We start from the raw sequence: 18672 nt of genomic DNA, 5'->3' as shown, positions 1-18672 counted from the left end.
TGTCACAAGTCTGCTCTATGGAGATGACGTTTCTAATTAAAACAGTGGCAGGGGGTTATCATTATCTCACAGAAATCAGCCTCTCTGCTGACCTGCGCACCAGCTGCCCTCAAGCTTTCAGACCGCACACACTAAATAAAATAAAAAATCTGTCCACTTATCGCCTGACCTCTGAATCTAGCCTACGCACTCGAAGGCAGTACAGTATGTCAACAAGTTTAAAGTCCTCTAATTCACTTTCAGCGCACAAACACGTCCATAAATCACTGGCATCGCGTCTCGGTGGATGATTAAGATGACGATGATTAACTTTTTAGCTTGAGCTTCCTGCATAACAAATGGGACTGAGGCTGAGTGTCTTTTCTCTGGTTTCAGGTGGATGCTTACCCAGCCACGTGGTTGATGATTGGAGCGAAGTTGGTCGGCCCATAGAGTTGAACCGTCTTAAGGCTCTGGTGGTACGCCTCTAAAATACCCTCGATGCCATTGCAGTAGGGGTTGTCCACAATGCCGTTCTGTAAGGGAATTCAAAACGCTGTAAAAAATATCTGGGTCACACTTCGCTGGCATGGTCTCCTATAGAGTACCTAGAGATGGCCAGATTATATAAATACTCAAATAGCAAGAAAGGTTGGCAGTCAGAAGAGCTTCATCACTGACGTGAGTCTCAATAGCAGGTGCACTTTGGTATCAAGGGGATGCTTCACCTCTTAGAAGGGTTGGTTTGACTTGTTAATTAGACACAAGGGTGTAAGTCTAACTAAAGAAAAGGCACACCGTTTTTTATAGTTAAAAAGCTTTACATTTAAATGGGTTTACGTGTGCAACAAAATGTCTTCATCAGAGCATGACATGGTCAGATTATAGACAAATTCTGCTGACATATTATTAACAATTTATGGTTAGGGGTTGAGTTTGGTTAAGGTAATGTTCAGTAATTGTTTGAAAATAACTTGAATTACTGAAATTATGAGTTAATAAAATAACTTCACTTGAATTTCAATAAACCCCCTGTAAAGTCTATCAGGCTGTCGAAGTAAAGTGTTACCAATCTCCGTCACTGTTTGATCATGTCTTTACTGTGTCTACTCCTTTCAAAAGTGCCTGCTGTGTGTATGAAACAGTAAAAACACACTCTTCATGCTCTCATCTAGAGATTCACATCTTTGCCAACATATAATATGCCTTAATGAGAGAAATGCAATCTGACAGTCTCAGCAGTGCTGAGGAAAAGGACACTTTGGAGGCAGTAGAAACGCTCATTAATAATAAAGCAGGGAGATCACCCCAGGGGCCCAGTGGAGATGAGAAACGCCCAAATATGCAAACGCAGGAAGTCTGTTCAATTTGACACAGGTGACACATTTCCACAGTAAGCAAGTATCAATAAGTGTGTGTGTGTGTGTGTGTGAGTACAGTATGTGTGTCTGTGTGTGTGTGTGTGTGTGTGTGTATGAGAGAGCGAGAGAGATGTTGTACTATGAAAGTCTTGCAGATGAGTTTAGATCACAATGACTCCTCATAATCACACTCCTTAATCACAGTCAGTATAAGGACCTCAGTAATGAACCTGCCACACTCACTTAACAACACTCACTTACTCATTTACCCCAGAGACCTCGCTCAGCCACACAGTACACTCAACACACACTGGCCTATCACTCACACACCAGAGAGGGAGCGTGTGTGTGTGTGTGTGTGTGTGTGTGTGTGTGTGTGTGTGTGTGTGTGTGTGTGTGTGTGTTAGCTTACACTTCAGAGACCTTGCATATTCATACAGTATATTCCTCAGTCATCAGCCTTTCACTCCCACACCAGGGTACAGTTGGATTTAATAGCCTAGCGCCACCGAGAGTCGTCCTCCACACACTCTATTGCTCTTCTCTCTCTCTCTCACCTTCTCTCTCACCTCTCATTCTCTCTCTCTCTTTCTCTCTCTCTTTCTCTCTCTCATTTTTTATAAGTGAGAAAGGAAAATGCGGATTCTTCATTAGTGCTCTGAATGCTAATGCTGCCAGACATTAGAAGCTGCTTTGATTAGCGGTATTGTGCTAGCGCCCTGAGAGCATTAGCAGGCAGAGACACTGTTCAGGTGCTAATGAGCTCAGGGCTCAGCGCGTCCAACATGGAGACTGACCGACGCAGCATCAAACATTAGGACAGTAAGGAGAGGTAATGGGCTGAAGGGGTCAGATTAGTGACGAAATGGAGAGGTAACAAGGACAACACACATTGGCCGCGTTTCCCAAACGCGATCTTTCTTAAGGACTTAAGAAGGCTCCAAAGAAGGAATCGCTAAGAAGGAGCGCTAAGATACGGGTGCTTCCCAAACGCGTTCTTAACTGCCTTCTTAGGAGAATCTTAAGATCAAGCCAAAGAAGCTTCTAAAGAAGCTCTTAACGAGAGCTGTTCACCTCGGTGGTGCTGAAACGGAATCAATCGATGCCAGGCAAATCGATCACCCACCCCTTTATAAGCGCACAAGTCACACACAGCGCCCCGTGTTCCCCCTACAGGTGCAATTAGGCTATGCATGCATCGTGTGTGCGTGCGTGTTTGTGTGTGTGTGTGTGTGTGTGTGGGTGATTATCAATATAGCCTAGGTCTATTTTTTATTAGCTCAGGCCAATCATAGCCTATTAACTCATGCAAGACGCATCCCATCTCTCTTATAGATAGTGTGGTAGTAGGCATGTGATGTAGGCTAGTCTACTTTATTAATATCCGAGAAGATGTAACCCTCCAGCCCATGTGGCCTGCGAGTGGGGTGCACATATGCATTAATGTAAAACAGACTTTTAGATTGCGGACTTTTTCAACGCCTAGAGTACTGTAGCAGGTGAAGCCTCATTGGATTAGGTTCTTAGTTCAATTACATCTGTTTCCTCGATATCCGTGGAATGCCACAGGGTTGTTGATGTTTTTTGTATGTGAAGTATTATAAACTAGGCTATGATCACTAAGCATTTTATCGCTAAGAAGGCTGTTAAGAGTGGGTCAGCTCCATCGTACGTTTCCTTCTTAGTGAAAGATCTTCTTAAGCTAAGAGCGACTTCGGGAAACACGTTTTTCTTTCACAGCGTTCTTAAGAGCGCTCCAAAGAAGATCTTAGCGTTAAGAGCTTCTTAACGTGTTTGGGAAACGCGGCCATTGTGTGTGAGTGAGTGTGTGTGTGTGTGTGTGTGTGTGTGTGTGTGTGTGTGTGTGTGTGTGTGTGTGTGTGTGTGTGTGTGTGTTGGCATGTTTGTGCATGTGTGTGTGTGTGTGTGTGTACATATGTTTGTGTGCTTGTGTGTGTGTGTGTGTGTGTGTACATATGTTTGTGTGCTTGTGTGTGTGTGTGTGTATGTTTGTGTGCTTGTGTGTGTGTGTGTGTGTGTGTGTGTGTGTTTCTGACCCTCACCAGTGGGAACTCATGCGAGACTCTTCCATCAGGAGGCAGCTTGGCCCCGAAGCCCAGCGCGGGGAACATCTTGTCGCTGTCGTAGTCCTGGATGATCTCCCCCACCGCCTTCAGGGCCATGGCGTAGGCGTTCATCTGGTACGGGTTCATGTAGTGCAGGGAGGTGGACTGGGATGGGTTACCTGGGATTGCCGAGGAAGAGGGGTGGGTTGAGAGTTATTAAGTCGTGAATCATGATGAACAACACACACACACACACACACACACACACACACACACACACACACACACACACACACACACACACACACACACACACACACACACACACACACACAAACAGACACACGCAATCACACACACACCAGCGCACAAGTACTCATACACTCACGTGTACACACAGACACAGACACACAGACACAGACAGACACAGACACAGACACACACACAGACACACACACACACACACACACACACACACACACACACACACACACACACACACACACACACACACACACACACACACACACACACACACACACATCTTCATCAAAGCCAAGTGAATACCCCAACGTGATGTCAAGGAAAAGAGTAGAGTGTCAACACAAAAATGTCAACTGAGCTACAGTAAACCTTTTATTACACTGTCATAACCTTATGAAGAATTGTTTAATATAGGAATAACATAGTGTGAAATAATATACAGCTACAGTATGTAACTCAACTAGTCTGTAATCTCAGCCCATAATATGTTATTTATTTTGATAAATATACTGTATGAAGACTTCAGATGCAAAACTCTCTAAATCTAACCATTGCTATTTTACTGTAAAAGATTGCTTTTTTTGTTGTTGTTGTTGCAAGATTTTTGCCTTCAAAATCGATACAGTATGTCAGACCAGGCCATATGTTAGTTACAGTAGATCAAATTGTTTGATCAATGTACAGTATACAGTACTATGTGTGGAGGGCATTCACCCACCATCATTATCTCATTTTTGATGGAGGTAGTGTTTGTGTTTGGAGGCTTTTGCATCTGACCTCTTCATATGTTCATTGTGCTCACACACACTCTGTTACTCAGTATGCAAAACATAACAGCATATAATTCAAAAAAGAGTTGTGTGCATACTGAGTGAGTTAATCCTTTCTAATCCTCCAACAGAAATTATTTGACAAAAAAAAGGCCCCTAACTGTTGAGAGGTTTGTCTAACTTTGTTTCTAAATTACCAGGCTCAATTGCTCAAACAGCTGAGGGGGATCTTCCCCGGCTTCGGGCCAGATCAGAGCCGCATCTGAGCCAGACCCCCCACCCATCCAAGCCCTACCAGGAACCCGCTCACTGCTGCATCTGGATGGGAGTGCTAATTTGATTTTGATTGCATGATTGCTGAATGAAGTGTGGCTGGTGAGCCATCCGGCCGCCCAGCAAAGTAAAACTTTGCTAATTGATGCAATTACTCATAAGAGCCCAACCCTGTTAATTGCAAATCAATGTGGGGGGAAGAACCATTTACAGAGAATTATTTAAAACAGGGGTCAATAGCTGAGCAACTACACTGCCTTTTATGTGCACAACAAAGCACAGCCAACCACAGAGACAAGAGAGAGAGAGAGAGAGAGAGAGAGAGAGAGAGAAAGAGGGAGAGGGAGAGGGAGAAGGAGAGAGGAAAACAATTTAAGCAACTTGTCTTGTCTTGTTTACAATGTGTGCGCTATCTGGAAATGCTAACAGGAAAACAAAATGCACTGTCAGGTTGGTAGCACGGACACAACACGAGGACAAACAGCCTCAATAGATGAAAGTAACTGTGAGAATACTTACCATTAGAAGCTGTGAAATCAATAGCCACTGTAAAATGGATCTGGGTGCTAAAAACAGATAGATAGAAACAGGAAGAGCGAGAGAGAAAGAGAGCAAGACAGAGAGAGAGAACAGGATATAGATCAAGATGAGGATCAAAGAACGAAAACAAAACTCTTCAGCCTGACAGACATGAGAAGTGAAAGTGCCTAATGCAGGACTGGGACTCTGAATCACTACAGCACACGAATTGATCAGCTTGGAGAGAAAAGTTGCCTTGCTGGGAAATGGCCTATATGCTTTAAGAACAAAAACATCCTGTGATGTGTTCCACCTTTGTAAAACTACTAATGAAACATGTAGTCCAGTATGATCCAGTATTTCTAAATCCACAAATGAAACGTGCACAAGTAGATTCTCATCCCATATTAACACAGCTCACAGATTTTGATCTTGCTTAAATGGTAAGAGTTTGTCCGAACCATTTCAAAAGGAAAGAGAAGGAGACAGAAAATAAAACAGAATATAGCCGCAAGCGGCGATGGCGGGCCCGAGCACCTGCGGTGCGGAGACCTGTGACATTTCGGAATCTAACAAAGCAACATGTGCGTGTTGGTGGCAGTGGCGGTTCTAGACTGAATTACTCCCCAGGCGAGATCCTCCACGAGCGCCCCCATGAGTGTTTTTTGACGCACTTTGCGTCAGTCGGGCTCATAGGGTTAAGCGCTCGTGCCGCCCCATACAAGATGCCGCCCCGGGCGACTGCCCGGTTCGCCCGTACCTAAAACCGCCACTGGTTGGTGGGCATGTGCATGAGCAACACACATGCCCACCAAATCTGGTCAATTTTCCTGAATGTATGTGTCAACCACAACAGACAACACGCTAGGTGGCGCTATAGAGTCCCTAAGCCACACCCCAGGCCAGAGCTCTATCTCTGACTATCGATAGCAATAACGCACAAGCCCACCAAATTTGGTTCATTTTCGTGAATGTGTGTGTCAACCACAACAGACAATGCACTAGGTGGCGTTATACAGTCCCTAAGCCACGCTCTAAGCCAGAGCTCTGTCTCTGGCTAGTGGTAGCAATAACACACAAGCCCACTAAATTTGGTTCATTTTCATGAATATATGAGTCAACCACAGTACACAACGCGCTACGTGGCGCTATAGAGCCCCTAAGCCACACCCTAGGCCAGAGCTCTATCTCTGTATCCATATTTGTAGTCCAAATTTGAGATGATAACCAGTGTGTTGATATGGTGTACTGTAAATCATGCATCTGTAAGGCTTACATCAATATCTTTGCTTCAGATCATTGAATTCATAAAACCTGTTGCTGTTTTTACAGTTTTTGCCCGTTGCTTGAACACTATAGACCCATGCTTAGACTAAAGTAACACAACTTGAAGTTTTGTTGCCATATCTCAAACACATGTACCTATACCTTAAACAAAAGTGCTGCTTTGCACTCTAGTTGCAATTCTGTAACACACTTACTCCTTTATGCAACACACTTGGTCCTGCATACTACTCTCTATGTCATACATAGACACTTCGTTCAAAAATGAAATCTCATAGTACCATTTGTTAAACACATGTATCCAAAATACAAAACACATCGGGTAATTGCAACCACTCAAATACACACCTGAACGCACTTACTTGCAAAACTGAACACCAATCAGCCATCTACAAAAAGCCCATTCGTTTAGCCATTGGAAATGGTGATGTGAACGGTATATTTCCCAGTGTTGTGTCATTGTTTCCTTGTGTGTAGAGTTTTGGCACAATGAGTGAAGTTTTTCTAAATGTATTCAAGCAAATATGTTTTATATAAAGTAGACTAGTGTATTCCTCCTGATTTGCAAGTGTATGCATATGATGCAAGTGTGTTTCATTTTGTCACCAGAGTTACATTTTGACAAAGGATTGTTGGGTTTTGATTGCAGAGTTTAGGTACTGATAGAAGAGTTTCAATTTGGCATACATGTGAAAGGTTTATTTCCTAGTGTTGTGTTATGTTCGCTAGTGTGTAGAGTTTTGGTATGGTGAGCGAAGTTTTGCAAAATGTGTTCAAGCAACGGGCAAAAACTGTAATGTGTATGTGTGTCTTGATGTAAACAAAACGTAACTAAGTCATGATTGTTTGACTTTTCTGTATTCTGGTTATTACATGCTATTCCAACCAAGCATTTTTGTGAGGATAAGAACCACTTTAGTGGTGGACTGGGCGGGGATTGAACCGGCAACCCTCCAGTTACAAGCCCAAAGCCCTAACCAGTAGGCCACGGCTGCCTCAAGGGGGGGGGGGGGGGTTGTGTGTGTGTGTGTGTGTGTGTGTGTGTGTGTGTGTGTGTGTGTGTGTGTGTGTGTGTGTGTGTGTGTGTGTGTGTGTGTGTGTGTGTGTGTGTGTGTGTGTGTGTGTGTGTGTGTGTGTGTGTGTGTGTGTGTGTGTGTGTGTGTGTGTGTGTGTGTGTGTGTGTGTGTGTGTGTGTGTGCGCGTGTGTGTGTGTGTGTGTGTGTGATTGGTGAGTGAGTGTGTGAGTGAGGAGAGTGTGTGAGTGTGTGAGTGAGAGTGTGTGTGTGTGTGTGTGAGTGAGTGAGTGAGTGAGTGACCAGGAGTCCCTAACTGCTGATATGATATGATTCGATAAACCCTTGGTTTGATTCGATAAACCGTCTAGGACAAGTTTTTCAAAATACATGACTTTACTGTATTCTGGTTATTACATGCCATTCCAACCAAGCATTTTTATGAGGATTAGAACTTGGGTCTGACTTAGTCAGTCCCCAATTCTATCACAAAAATGACTTAACCTGAGTAAAATCTTAATACACATGATCTTTTCTTTACCTTTTACTTTGCATCACACTGTCATTCTTGACTCTGTGTGTGTGTGTGTGTGTGTGTGTGTGTGTGTGTGTGTGTGTGTGTGTGTGTGTGTGTGTGTGTGTGTGTGTCTGTGTGTCTGTGTGTGTGTGTCTGTGTGTGTGTGTCTGTGTGTCTGTGTCTCTGTGTGGAAAGCGGGGGAGGTTAGAGAGACATCCAGCTGGGAGAGAGGGGAGGGGTGGGAAGAACTGTGGGGGGAGGGAAACAGACAAGGAGGGGGAGAGTGGGCGAGCCACAGTGAGGGAGCCAGACCGTGCGCGGCTAGGCACACAGACCTATAAAAACCTAATAAACCTAAATATCTCACTTTCTGTTAACATGGTTAAAATCAAAATTGCAGCATAGGTTGATATGATTATAATTATTCATCAACTCGCTTCAAAATATTTTAGCTAAAACTGTGTCCACCACAATCATTAATGCGCTTTTAAAAAACACAAACAACACCAAATTCAAAACTTTGTATATGACTGTACAAACACACTAACTAATACTCCATCAAATTTCATCCAAATTAGTCACTGTTTTCTGCCTATAACACCAACTTATTGTTTCTTTTATAAGACACCTAGATTCAAACCTTCGCCAGTGGTATATAATACTTTTCAATATACTTTTGAAATTCAAAAATCTGGTCGCAATTCCTCTCGGGCAACCCCTCAAGATCATTTTAGTGCTTAAATGACATGATTTCGATACACCGTCTAGGAGAAGTGTTTCAAAATACATGACGTGCAAAAATCATAATCATAATCATAACTCAAATTCTTCTAAGATTTACTATATCGTTTAAATGTAAAAGTTGTTCAGATTAATACAACACATATGCCCACCAAATTTGGTTCATTTTCGTGCATGTATGTGTCAAACACAACAGAAACCGCGCTAGGTGGCGCTATAGAGTCCCTGAGCCACACCCTAGTCCAGAGTTCTGGTTCTGAGTAGCGTTACCAATTCCACACGTAGAGCCAAATTTCAAGAGTTTTAAAGCATGCCACGTTGGTGAAAAAAGGCCAAACATGGAGCGTAAGAATTCCACTATAATAATAATAATAATAATAATAATCTGAGCAAAAACAATAAGGCCTTGCACCTATGGTGCAGCCACTTTCAGTGGCCGCACCTCGGTGCTCGGGCCCTAAATATAGTACAGGTAGTAAAATACATTCATTATAAAGGCATGTTGAGTTATGTCAAGTGTGCAGATATATTCATTTCCCATTACTTCGTACGGTACTTCCACAATAAACTATCTGTTTTCACTTCATCAACATAATAAAGGCAACTCCATTCACAAACCACACTAACCCTTGACTGGCCCAAACACCTCACCTCCAAACCACAGAGGCTACAACATAACAACCTCACCACCACCTAACCACAGAAGCTACAACATAACAACCTCACCACCATCAACCACAACCACAGAAGCCAGACCCTTCTACTGTATATCCCAGAGCACACAACATCAACCACCTCCAACCACACCAGTCACATCCCCTTGACCACAAGCACATCACTCACCAACTACACAATGAGTGCATCTCCCAAACCATATCCACATCATGTACAGACCATACCATAGTCACATCCTCCAACATCACAACCACTGCCATCTATATGCTAATCCTTATCTACCTCTCCCTGTATCTACTTCCTTCTTCTGCTCCCTCTCTCCCTCTATCTTTCCCTCCCCTCCCTCTTTCTCTCCCCCTCTTTTTCTCCTCTCTCTTCTCTCTGCCAATAATACCTGAACTGATTCTGATTCTCATTCTCTTTCCTATCCATTCTCAGTCAGTATTCCATACATACTGTATCCTCTATGATCATCTCTCTCTCTCTCTCTCTCTCTCTCTCTCTCTCTCTCCCTCTCTCCCTCTTTTAAGTCCTCTCACTGACACTCCCTCTATTGACTGGGAGGCATCGGAGCTTTTCCTTGATGGACAAAGGTGCCCTTCGCGTCGCAGGGTGATTTGGTTTTAAGTCTCTCCTGCTAAATGATGCAGAACAGGCTCCCACACACTGCACAAGCCAACGGGCTACTACACAGGTGACTCCCATTCCTGACACACACACACACACACACACACACACACACACACACACACAGACACACACACACACTGGGAGAAAGACAGGAACACACACACACACACACACACACACACACAGAGAGACTCAGAGAGAAGGACAGAGAGTGTGAGAGATGAATATGAGAGGTATTCAATCATTTCCACACACAAGCATGTACAATATATGCAATACATAAACGCAGTGCAAAGCAGTACCGTGAGTGTGCCGCAGCACGAGTATCAGTACTGCTGCCTAATTTACCAGTCAGTGATGGCACACACAGTGGCACTGACACAGACAGCCGAGAGGCATGAGGTGAATGGGAGAGCTAACTGGACAGAACGCCAACTGGACAGAACGCTAACTGGACAGGCGCGTATGGAAATGTCCACTGGACTGGAGGCATGCAGGGCGGCGTGGCAAATCATCCGCTAAGCGGCCAGTCAGCCCAGCCTTGACCCGGCCGGCGCACAAATCACTGTGGATCCCCGACATGAATATCAATCCGAGCCACCAGTCACAGCCCACACACACACACACACACACACACATATATATACTGTACATGCACACCAACGCATGTGAGCACGCGCCCACACACACACACACACACACACACACACACACACACACAAGCCACATGAAGGTCAGAGAACATTAAAGTACTGTACAATAAAAATCCCTTTCAAGAATTGAAATCTGTCAGAACAAAGCCAGAAAACAGCCTCTGGTCGTGTAGTGATTTCATCGAGTGTGGAGAGAACTTGTGGTGATACGCGCACACACACACACACACACATACACACACACAATGCTCTCCCTCTCTCTCTCTCTGAAGGCTTTTTGTGTCCCTTTCATTCATTGAGTGGCCCGCACGCCTGACCTATGGGATGTAATCCATGTGTAGGTACACAGCGCGCCTCGTGTGCGCGCCATAATTACATTGCTCTGGCGCGCTATACATTGCGTCGGCGGGCTGCTTCACACGTCTTTAAATAAACCTCCCCGCTCTCCCTGTCGTACGTCATGCTTTATTCATGAGCCCAGAAGGACAACACTGCTCAGACAAGAAGAGCTGGATAAAATACTCTGTTCTCTCTCTCTCTCTCCCCTACTGTTCTCTTCTCTTTCCCTCCATTCCATTCTGTCCTTAACTGTTTCTCACTCTGCACCGCTCCCTTTCCCCTTTTTCTTTTCTCAACATGTCTCCATCTCTCCTTCTCTCTCCATCTCTCCTGCTCTCTCCATCTCTCTGTCTCTCTCTACCTCTCCTTCTCTCATTCCCTGTCCACCTTTCCCTTTGTTTCACTGTGAGGGACACAAACCAAGGAAATGGTTCATTAATTAACTTGCAGGCTTGCACATCAGTAATGTTCATTCATCCATTACATTATCATTGCTCTCTCTCTCTCTGTGTGTGTGTGTCTCTCTTTCTCACTCCTTCTCCCTCCCTCTCCCATGTTTACACTTAGCCATCAAATCTGTTTTTATTGCCAATCCTACTGTAGCTCATGGCTGTTGGATTTCAAATGTAGAGACCTGGGGTTAGGCTACATGACAGACAAGAGAATTAAACATCAAAAGCTGTTCTGAATGGGTGCAATGTCATTGAGAGACTTGTGGTGCACTTTATTTCTCCTGTTATCTCATATGATAAAGTGCCTGGTGGCTTAGAATGGCATAAAGCGGTAATCATCAATCTTTTCTCAAGGTATAGGGCTGCCTATCAATCAACGGGACAGACGTTTGTGGCTATGTGTTCTTTCTCCTTGTTAGTTTCTCTGTCTCTGTCCGTCTCTCTGTCTCTCGCTCTCTGTAACGCATTCTCTCTCTATCGCTCCCCCCCACTCTGCCACACACACACATGCCATGAATCATCTCCAATGACTATTGTCAATCTAATGTATTCCAAGACAATAAAAAATGTGTTTTCCTTTCCTTACAAAAAGCCCTGAATATTAAAACCCCATCATATTGTTTTACTTTTATGGCTTTTTCTTTTATTATTATTTTGATTTGAGGCCATTTAGCAGCACTGTTAAATAGGGGCTCTACCTTAACCATTCAACAGCAGTCCAATTCTCTCTCTCTCTCTCTCTCTCTCTCTCTCAAATGGAGAATCATCAGTAAGAATAGTTGTTCAGACTCACACTGCTGATAATGTTTAAACTAATTATATTCAAGTGTTTTGTGTATGCATGTCTGTCTTTCCATTATTAGTTTTTATTTTAAGTACAGTTGCCTTGAGGGGAATTAACTTCAAATTAGCTGCAAAAAGAATCATTTTCAGTAAGGCAAATATATGAAAGAATGGATATTTAGAAACAGCGCATCCATATTTTGATTACTCCAGGCTGTCTTTGTTTTAAAATGTAATCAAACATATGGGGCCCACTGAAAGGAGCTTAAATTTCATAATACGCTCCAGAAATTACACTTCAGAACAGTACATGACTTCAGAATTGTCAACCTGACTTGGAAACAATTCTTACAATCAAAAATGCATGAAGAAAAGACTTTAATCAAAAACGTGCTGGGGAAAGATAATTCATTTCTTCAAATAGATATGGCCTTCACCAAGGCAATGACTTTCTTTCTTATAATTCAATATAAGAGCTTTCCGATGGAGACCTTAAAGTAGAGGGGAATCTACAATGATCTGCCATATCTATAGGCTACAGGTAAAATGAAAGGGCAATCTTTCAAGCTGTCATACCACAGGAGAGTGGCCTGTAGGAAAAGGTCTGCACATGTGGATCAAGCTGAAAGACAGGTGCTGACAGACTACAACCTAGCAACCAGACAACCCAGCAACCACATTCCACCACACCATTCCAGAGCCATGGAGACGTCTATGACACGGCTCTGCTCCATACAAGAGTGGATAGAGACTGTGATGTCTCTGTCGCGTAGGACATGGCAACTCATGTTTCAATCCACCACACTACATGCTCCAACTGCTGACACTGAAAGACTGCATACAAAAATATCTAGCTCGCCAGAAATCCAAACCGATCAATGCATGGCTGGAACACTGACACAAACTGTCTTCCAATCAGGCCTCAGGAGCTTGCTAAAAATGTGTGACAAGTCAGACAGAGAAGTGTTGGGTCCAACTGAAATCAGAGTCTGCTCGGTTTAACTTTTCCATTTAACACTACAGTATGGAGAACTAATGAACAGCAGTGAATGATCAAGGGATAATGATTGTGAACATTAGCTGTCTTTGTTCCTATGGTTTCTGCACAGCTACACCTATCAGGAGGCACATACTCCAGAACAGCACAACTCATCCACGACTGGGTATGGAGTAGTTAATCGGGCTAAATATATCATGGCGTCATATATCATGTACTGTACAGTAGACATCATAGTCTTACAAGGAATCCCAATAGAACCACAATTAAGCCACACATGTGCACGGAACAACGGATGAACCAAACTCAAACCATTGTGTTTAAAAACTGACATGATACAGACTAGGCTATCTGTGACAAAGAGATGACTTTCAGCTTTAAGCTTCAAAAGCCAGGCTGGCCAGGTCTGTGTGGAAGAGGAAACATGACCAGCATCTCCTTCTCCCTTGGTTAAAAGATAAATAGCTTGACAGGTAAAAATTCTCAAAGATGAGTGAGCAAAAATGGCAGTGTGCTGAACACCTCATAGAAATGCAAAATGAAAGGCATGATTGTGTGTGTGTGTGTGTGTGTGTGTGTGCGTGTGTGTGTGTGTGTGTGTGTGTGTGTGTGTCGAGGGTTGGTATATCTTCTGCAATGCACTGCAATGTGATGGGCAGAGCAATTTGCGGTGGTGAAGGAGTGTGCTTTCCTGATTGATTCAAATTCAAGCTTAGAGAGAAGAAGACGGGCGATTCAGCCACCTGTTTGACAAAGTGCTTTCAGGTGGAGAGAGAAGAGAGAAAAGAGGGGGAAAAAACACTCCTAAAAGCCTTGAGTGGTCGAAAGTCTTTTTTTTTCCGGGCATTGAATAAAAAAAGAAAGACCTAGAACAGAGAAGCAAGACACATGAAAAGCCGTAATAGCTGGTTACAAATGTCAGAGCTTGCCCAGGTCGGCTTTATTGAGAGTGTTACAGATCGTAGCCCTTTGGGAGAGAAAGGTCAGCCTTTTGTCAGACTGAATACGGAAGGAGAAATCATGAGTCCCACCACTATAACTCACACTAATAGACACGTTGTAGCTGCAGTTGTGTTGGCTCTCCACTCACACCGCCATATCCCATTTGTCAGGGCATGATTAGGTGTACTTTTTGCCAGCGCTCTACACCCAAAGTAAATTAGTCACGGAAAGCGTTTGCCATAAATAAATGAGAATTTAAAAAGAAAGAGATGTGACATTCAACAAAGTACGGGCTAAGCAAACTGAACCACATCAATCTTTAATATCTACAGTGTCTTAAATGTCTTTAAAAAATGACTGTAGTGGGAAGCCTAAAGACAGCCCAAGAAAGCTTCACCCACTGTACAGTATGTAAAGGCTGCAGACAACTCAATTAACTACTGTATGGGCTCAATTTATCATTATTAGCTTGTTTGTTTACTCAAATCAGCATAAAACAATGAGACGTGACAACATACCATGAGCATGCAGATATTACAACTCAAAGGTGTAATGTAGATTGATGATCTACCGAGACTATACCTACTGTTTTCCACATTTCTCTTCGTCTCCATTGCCTGAGCCCCCACCCTTTCCTGTATGTTACAATTACCTGCCAGGACTAAGTGTGAGCTACACCCTCATCTTGTCCCTCACATCTATCAGTCTGCATCCCCCTGCTTGGTTGTCCCTGCACCAAGTTGAAGCCATATCAGTGTGGTGCTTATCAGAGTGTTCTCTATCCCTTAGCTTACCAACTCACCAGTGACAGAGATAAACATGATTATACCAAAAGCCTGTTATCACAGGCATGAACACAGATCCAATTATGGCACCAACCCACTCTGTCAGAAACACATGTAACTGATGACTGAATATTTAACATTAGCATACCAAAACAAAAGTGCTATTACCATGTCATAATGGCGTAGTAGCAAAAGCATCCCTATAATGAAGCTCATAACTTTTCTTCTATAACCTATGGCAAATTATCATATAAATTGGCAAGACACCATAGATAACGAGGTCTGACATAAAGGTATGGAAATGAAACATTGTTGTACCATACAAATCAGTGCATATACATAAACATACATACAAAACCTATGTTTGTACTTGAATTGTGTAGTATCATATTTGTGATACAATAACATTAATCTCATGATAGAGCATTCAAGCAAATAGCTACTGAAGATCATGAAGAGATTATTTCCTCCACAGCTGGGCAAGCTAGTAGTCAGTCCATTGCTCTTGCCATCTGCTACCATGTGTGTTTTTCCCATCTCATAGATTTCCATTTGCTGATAAGACCCTGCACCGTGAGGGCTTACCCACTAATCAATATCCCTCAGGTTCACCCTGCCCACCCTGCGCGGCCATGCCAAACACACCTCCTCTGGGGCCCCTCAACTCTACCCACTCTCGACGCACATCCAGCTTTCTGGGGCGCCTCGGCTCCTGCCTGCCTTAACCAGCTGTGAGCCCCCATCCTGGTTCATTAGGCTGGTCTGCATGTCTGCTTTTTGCGCTCCCATAACTGCTGCTCCTGCTGCTTCTCATCTCCCACTCGTTTACTAACAACCACAACAACAACATGGGACTGAGAGGATCGCCTGCTGTCTTTGTGTGTACACGTACTGTGTTAGCGGTTAGCGGTTTGAATGGACAGCTTCACTCACCCTGCCTTGATGTAGTCCAGGAAGGTGTGTTCTGACTCCACGGAGAACGCCAGCAGAGACACCTGAAGGGCGACAACACTGGCCTTAATCGGCTGAAATCTGTCTTATTGGTGAAATTGAAAGGGAAAGCTATCACTCTGGCACAGTTTAACAGTACAGCCGTGTGTCAGCAAAACTGGGGCTGGGTGGGCTCTCGTGGTCGCATTGATATTTTAATCACACAGGCATCGTCTCGTTTGTGTGTGTGAGGGGAGCGAAGGTGATGAATTGCTTCACTGGGGCCTTAATTAGATTCCTAAATCGTTTGTTTTGGAGGGAAGGCGGCTAACCGCTACCTCCTTTAAAATGGAGAGCCACACAGCAGAGTTTTTGTGTAGGGCATCCGTCATGGCCGCCCAGAGACAGCCCATAAATAAAAACACTAATAAAGCACGGCAGAGTGGGACATGGCCTTTTGCGTCTGTGTGTGTGTGTGAGTGTGTGTGCGCGTGTGCATGTGGTCCCCTGTATCCATGAGGGGGAGTTGTGTGAAGGACTCACCGTCCCTGAGTTGATGTAGCGTCGCTTCTTGAGCTTCTTCTTGGCATTGACCACCTTGGACAAAAAAAAGCAGACAGACAGACATCAAATATGACACCGCACAGCAACCAGCACGCAACTGCGACTAATATCTGCTATCTTTCCTTTCCTTTCATCCCCCTTTCTCTACACCCAAGGACATAGTCAGACGCCTATACTGCTTACTAAATAGTTCATACACACACAACCTCTGCACAAAACCACAGGGCTCCTGAGCAGTCCAGCTGGCTGCACTATATCATGTTGGCCGGCTACAGAATGCAAAACAAACAGAACAAAAATACATCAGTGTTAGAAAGAACACATCACGGTGTCACCAAGGTAATTCGCACGTTTAGCTGAGCAGCATTAGGGAGCAGCACTGTGAAGATTTAACTTGCAGCTGCTTTTTCCAACACATCACTGATATCAGTCTTTTGTAGCTTTAAAACTTTAACTTTAAAACCGTTTGTTTGTTCAAAGGATGTGTTGAGGAGGAAAAGCAGGAAAGTAAAAGTCTCTGGATACTCCTACATAGCTAGTTGCACATTGGCAACGAAACCTGTGCAAACTGTCAGCTGAGAGCGTTTTGATTGGTCCGCTGGGCCTGAGCAGGAGGGGAGGAGGGAAACAGTGCTGCCTGGCATATTGTTCGGCAGAAGGCCGTGTTCCCACACTACCGGCACATTCAGCCTCTCTAAGCCTCTCACAGCACAGATGGGCAACGGGATGGGAGAGACTACTGCAGGGCAACAGGCGGGAGGTGTGGGCTTTTGGGCTCCTGCCGGATCTGGGCCAGATCGGGACCAGATTGGGGGTCGGGGCCAGCGCTGAAATATGTTGCTATCTAAACTGGCCTGTGCTCCTTCGGCCCAGACCCTCTTGTCACGCTGCTGTGAACGTCACGCACCACTGAGGAAGAGGTAAGTCTCTTATCCCAAGACCCAGTGAATGCGTGTGTGTGCGTGTGTGTGTGTGTGTGTGTGTGTGTGTGTGTGTGTGTGTGTGTGTGTGTGTGTGTGTGTGTGTGTGTGTGTGTGTGTGTGTGTGTGTGTGTGTGTGTGTGTGTGTGTGTGTGTGTGTGTGTGTGTGTGTTGTGTGTGTGTGTGTACAGCTGTGTATTTGGGAAAACACAAGCCGGCAGGAGTGAAATGCAAAAACCTACAGTATGTCAAATGCAAAAGAACACAAGCACGTATTCTGCCATATGGGACTGCGCCTTCTGGCGTAAAAAAATACCACTCTGATAGAAGTACTCATTTCAAAGACTAAAACAACATGAAACCAATACTGAACAACCCAAAAAGCAACAAAAGCTCTTTTGAGAATGTTTCACTGGCTCACAACCTAAAATCTGCTCTGACAGTCACACAATGCAGACAACTGACTGACCAGACTGCTGGTTTCCACAGCGACAGAGTTGATTGAGCGGCCCGTCCTTGCGAAGGTTAACTAATGCAGCTGGCTCTGTGGTGTCAGCAGAGTGAAAGGGCAGGGCAGAGAACACCGTCGCCCCTCACGCGGCCATCTTGGCTCCGCCCCAGACTCCAGTGTGACTAGCGCTAATTCAAAAGCTAATCTGAGGCAGCACACTTGTTAATGAGCCGCTCCAACAGGCCTGTCAGAAGACGGCAAGCTGTAACGGACGAGATCGGAGCCACCTCCACCTCCACCTCCACCTCCTCCGCTCGGCTGCGCGAGATCAATCCTATCGTCCTGAGCTGCCTCCTCATTGCACTCCCCTATCAGCTCCATTCACAGGTGAGATATTAGCTTCTCTCAACCTAGCGCCGATCTCAGAGAGGCTCATTGCTGCTTTTTTATATGCCTGCTTCTCGCATTCATATTTAATGAAATCTGCAGCGCCGCTGAAGCGTGCGGTACATTTTTAAACACTGTACGCCGAGTACAGTCTAGAATGCGTGACCTTGGGTGACTTGGCACCTTGCCCTATCAGCAGCCTCAGAGGACCTGTACACTCAGCGTGCACTTTGACCTCAGAAACGCTGGCTGCAATCCCTCCAAAAATAAGAGTGCTGTGAAAAGATGGATGGACTATGCATCATGGCTCTGCTTGATGTACAGTATTTTGACAGTGATATGGTGAACTGCCTCTCTCTCACACACACACACACACA

The 18672-nt window shown here is 44.4% G+C and overlaps 1 protein-coding gene across 1 annotated transcript in view; it reads right to left on the bottom strand.

Moving 5' to 3' along the window:
- cpne5a (copine Va) overlaps positions 1-18672 on the bottom strand; it is a 94182-nt gene that overhangs the window by 10671 nt on the left and 64839 nt on the right. The window contains exons 13-17 of the mRNA XM_062540179.1: positions 16517-16570; positions 15977-16038; positions 5233-5279; positions 3404-3585; positions 388-515 (exon numbers count right to left, since the gene is read on the bottom strand). Coding sequence (XP_062396163.1) covers positions 388-515; positions 3404-3585; positions 5233-5279; positions 15977-16038; positions 16517-16570 — 473 coding nt within the window. The remainder of the gene's footprint in view (positions 1-387; positions 516-3403; positions 3586-5232; positions 5280-15976; positions 16039-16516; positions 16571-18672) is intronic.

This window comes from Sardina pilchardus, chromosome 7, assembly GCF_963854185.1.
Source record: "Sardina pilchardus chromosome 7, fSarPil1.1, whole genome shotgun sequence".
Taxonomy (NCBI): Eukaryota; Metazoa; Chordata; class Actinopteri; order Clupeiformes; family Clupeidae; genus Sardina; species Sardina pilchardus.
Note: the sequence above shows the minus strand (reverse complement) of the source record. Positions and strands in the feature narration are given on the sequence as shown.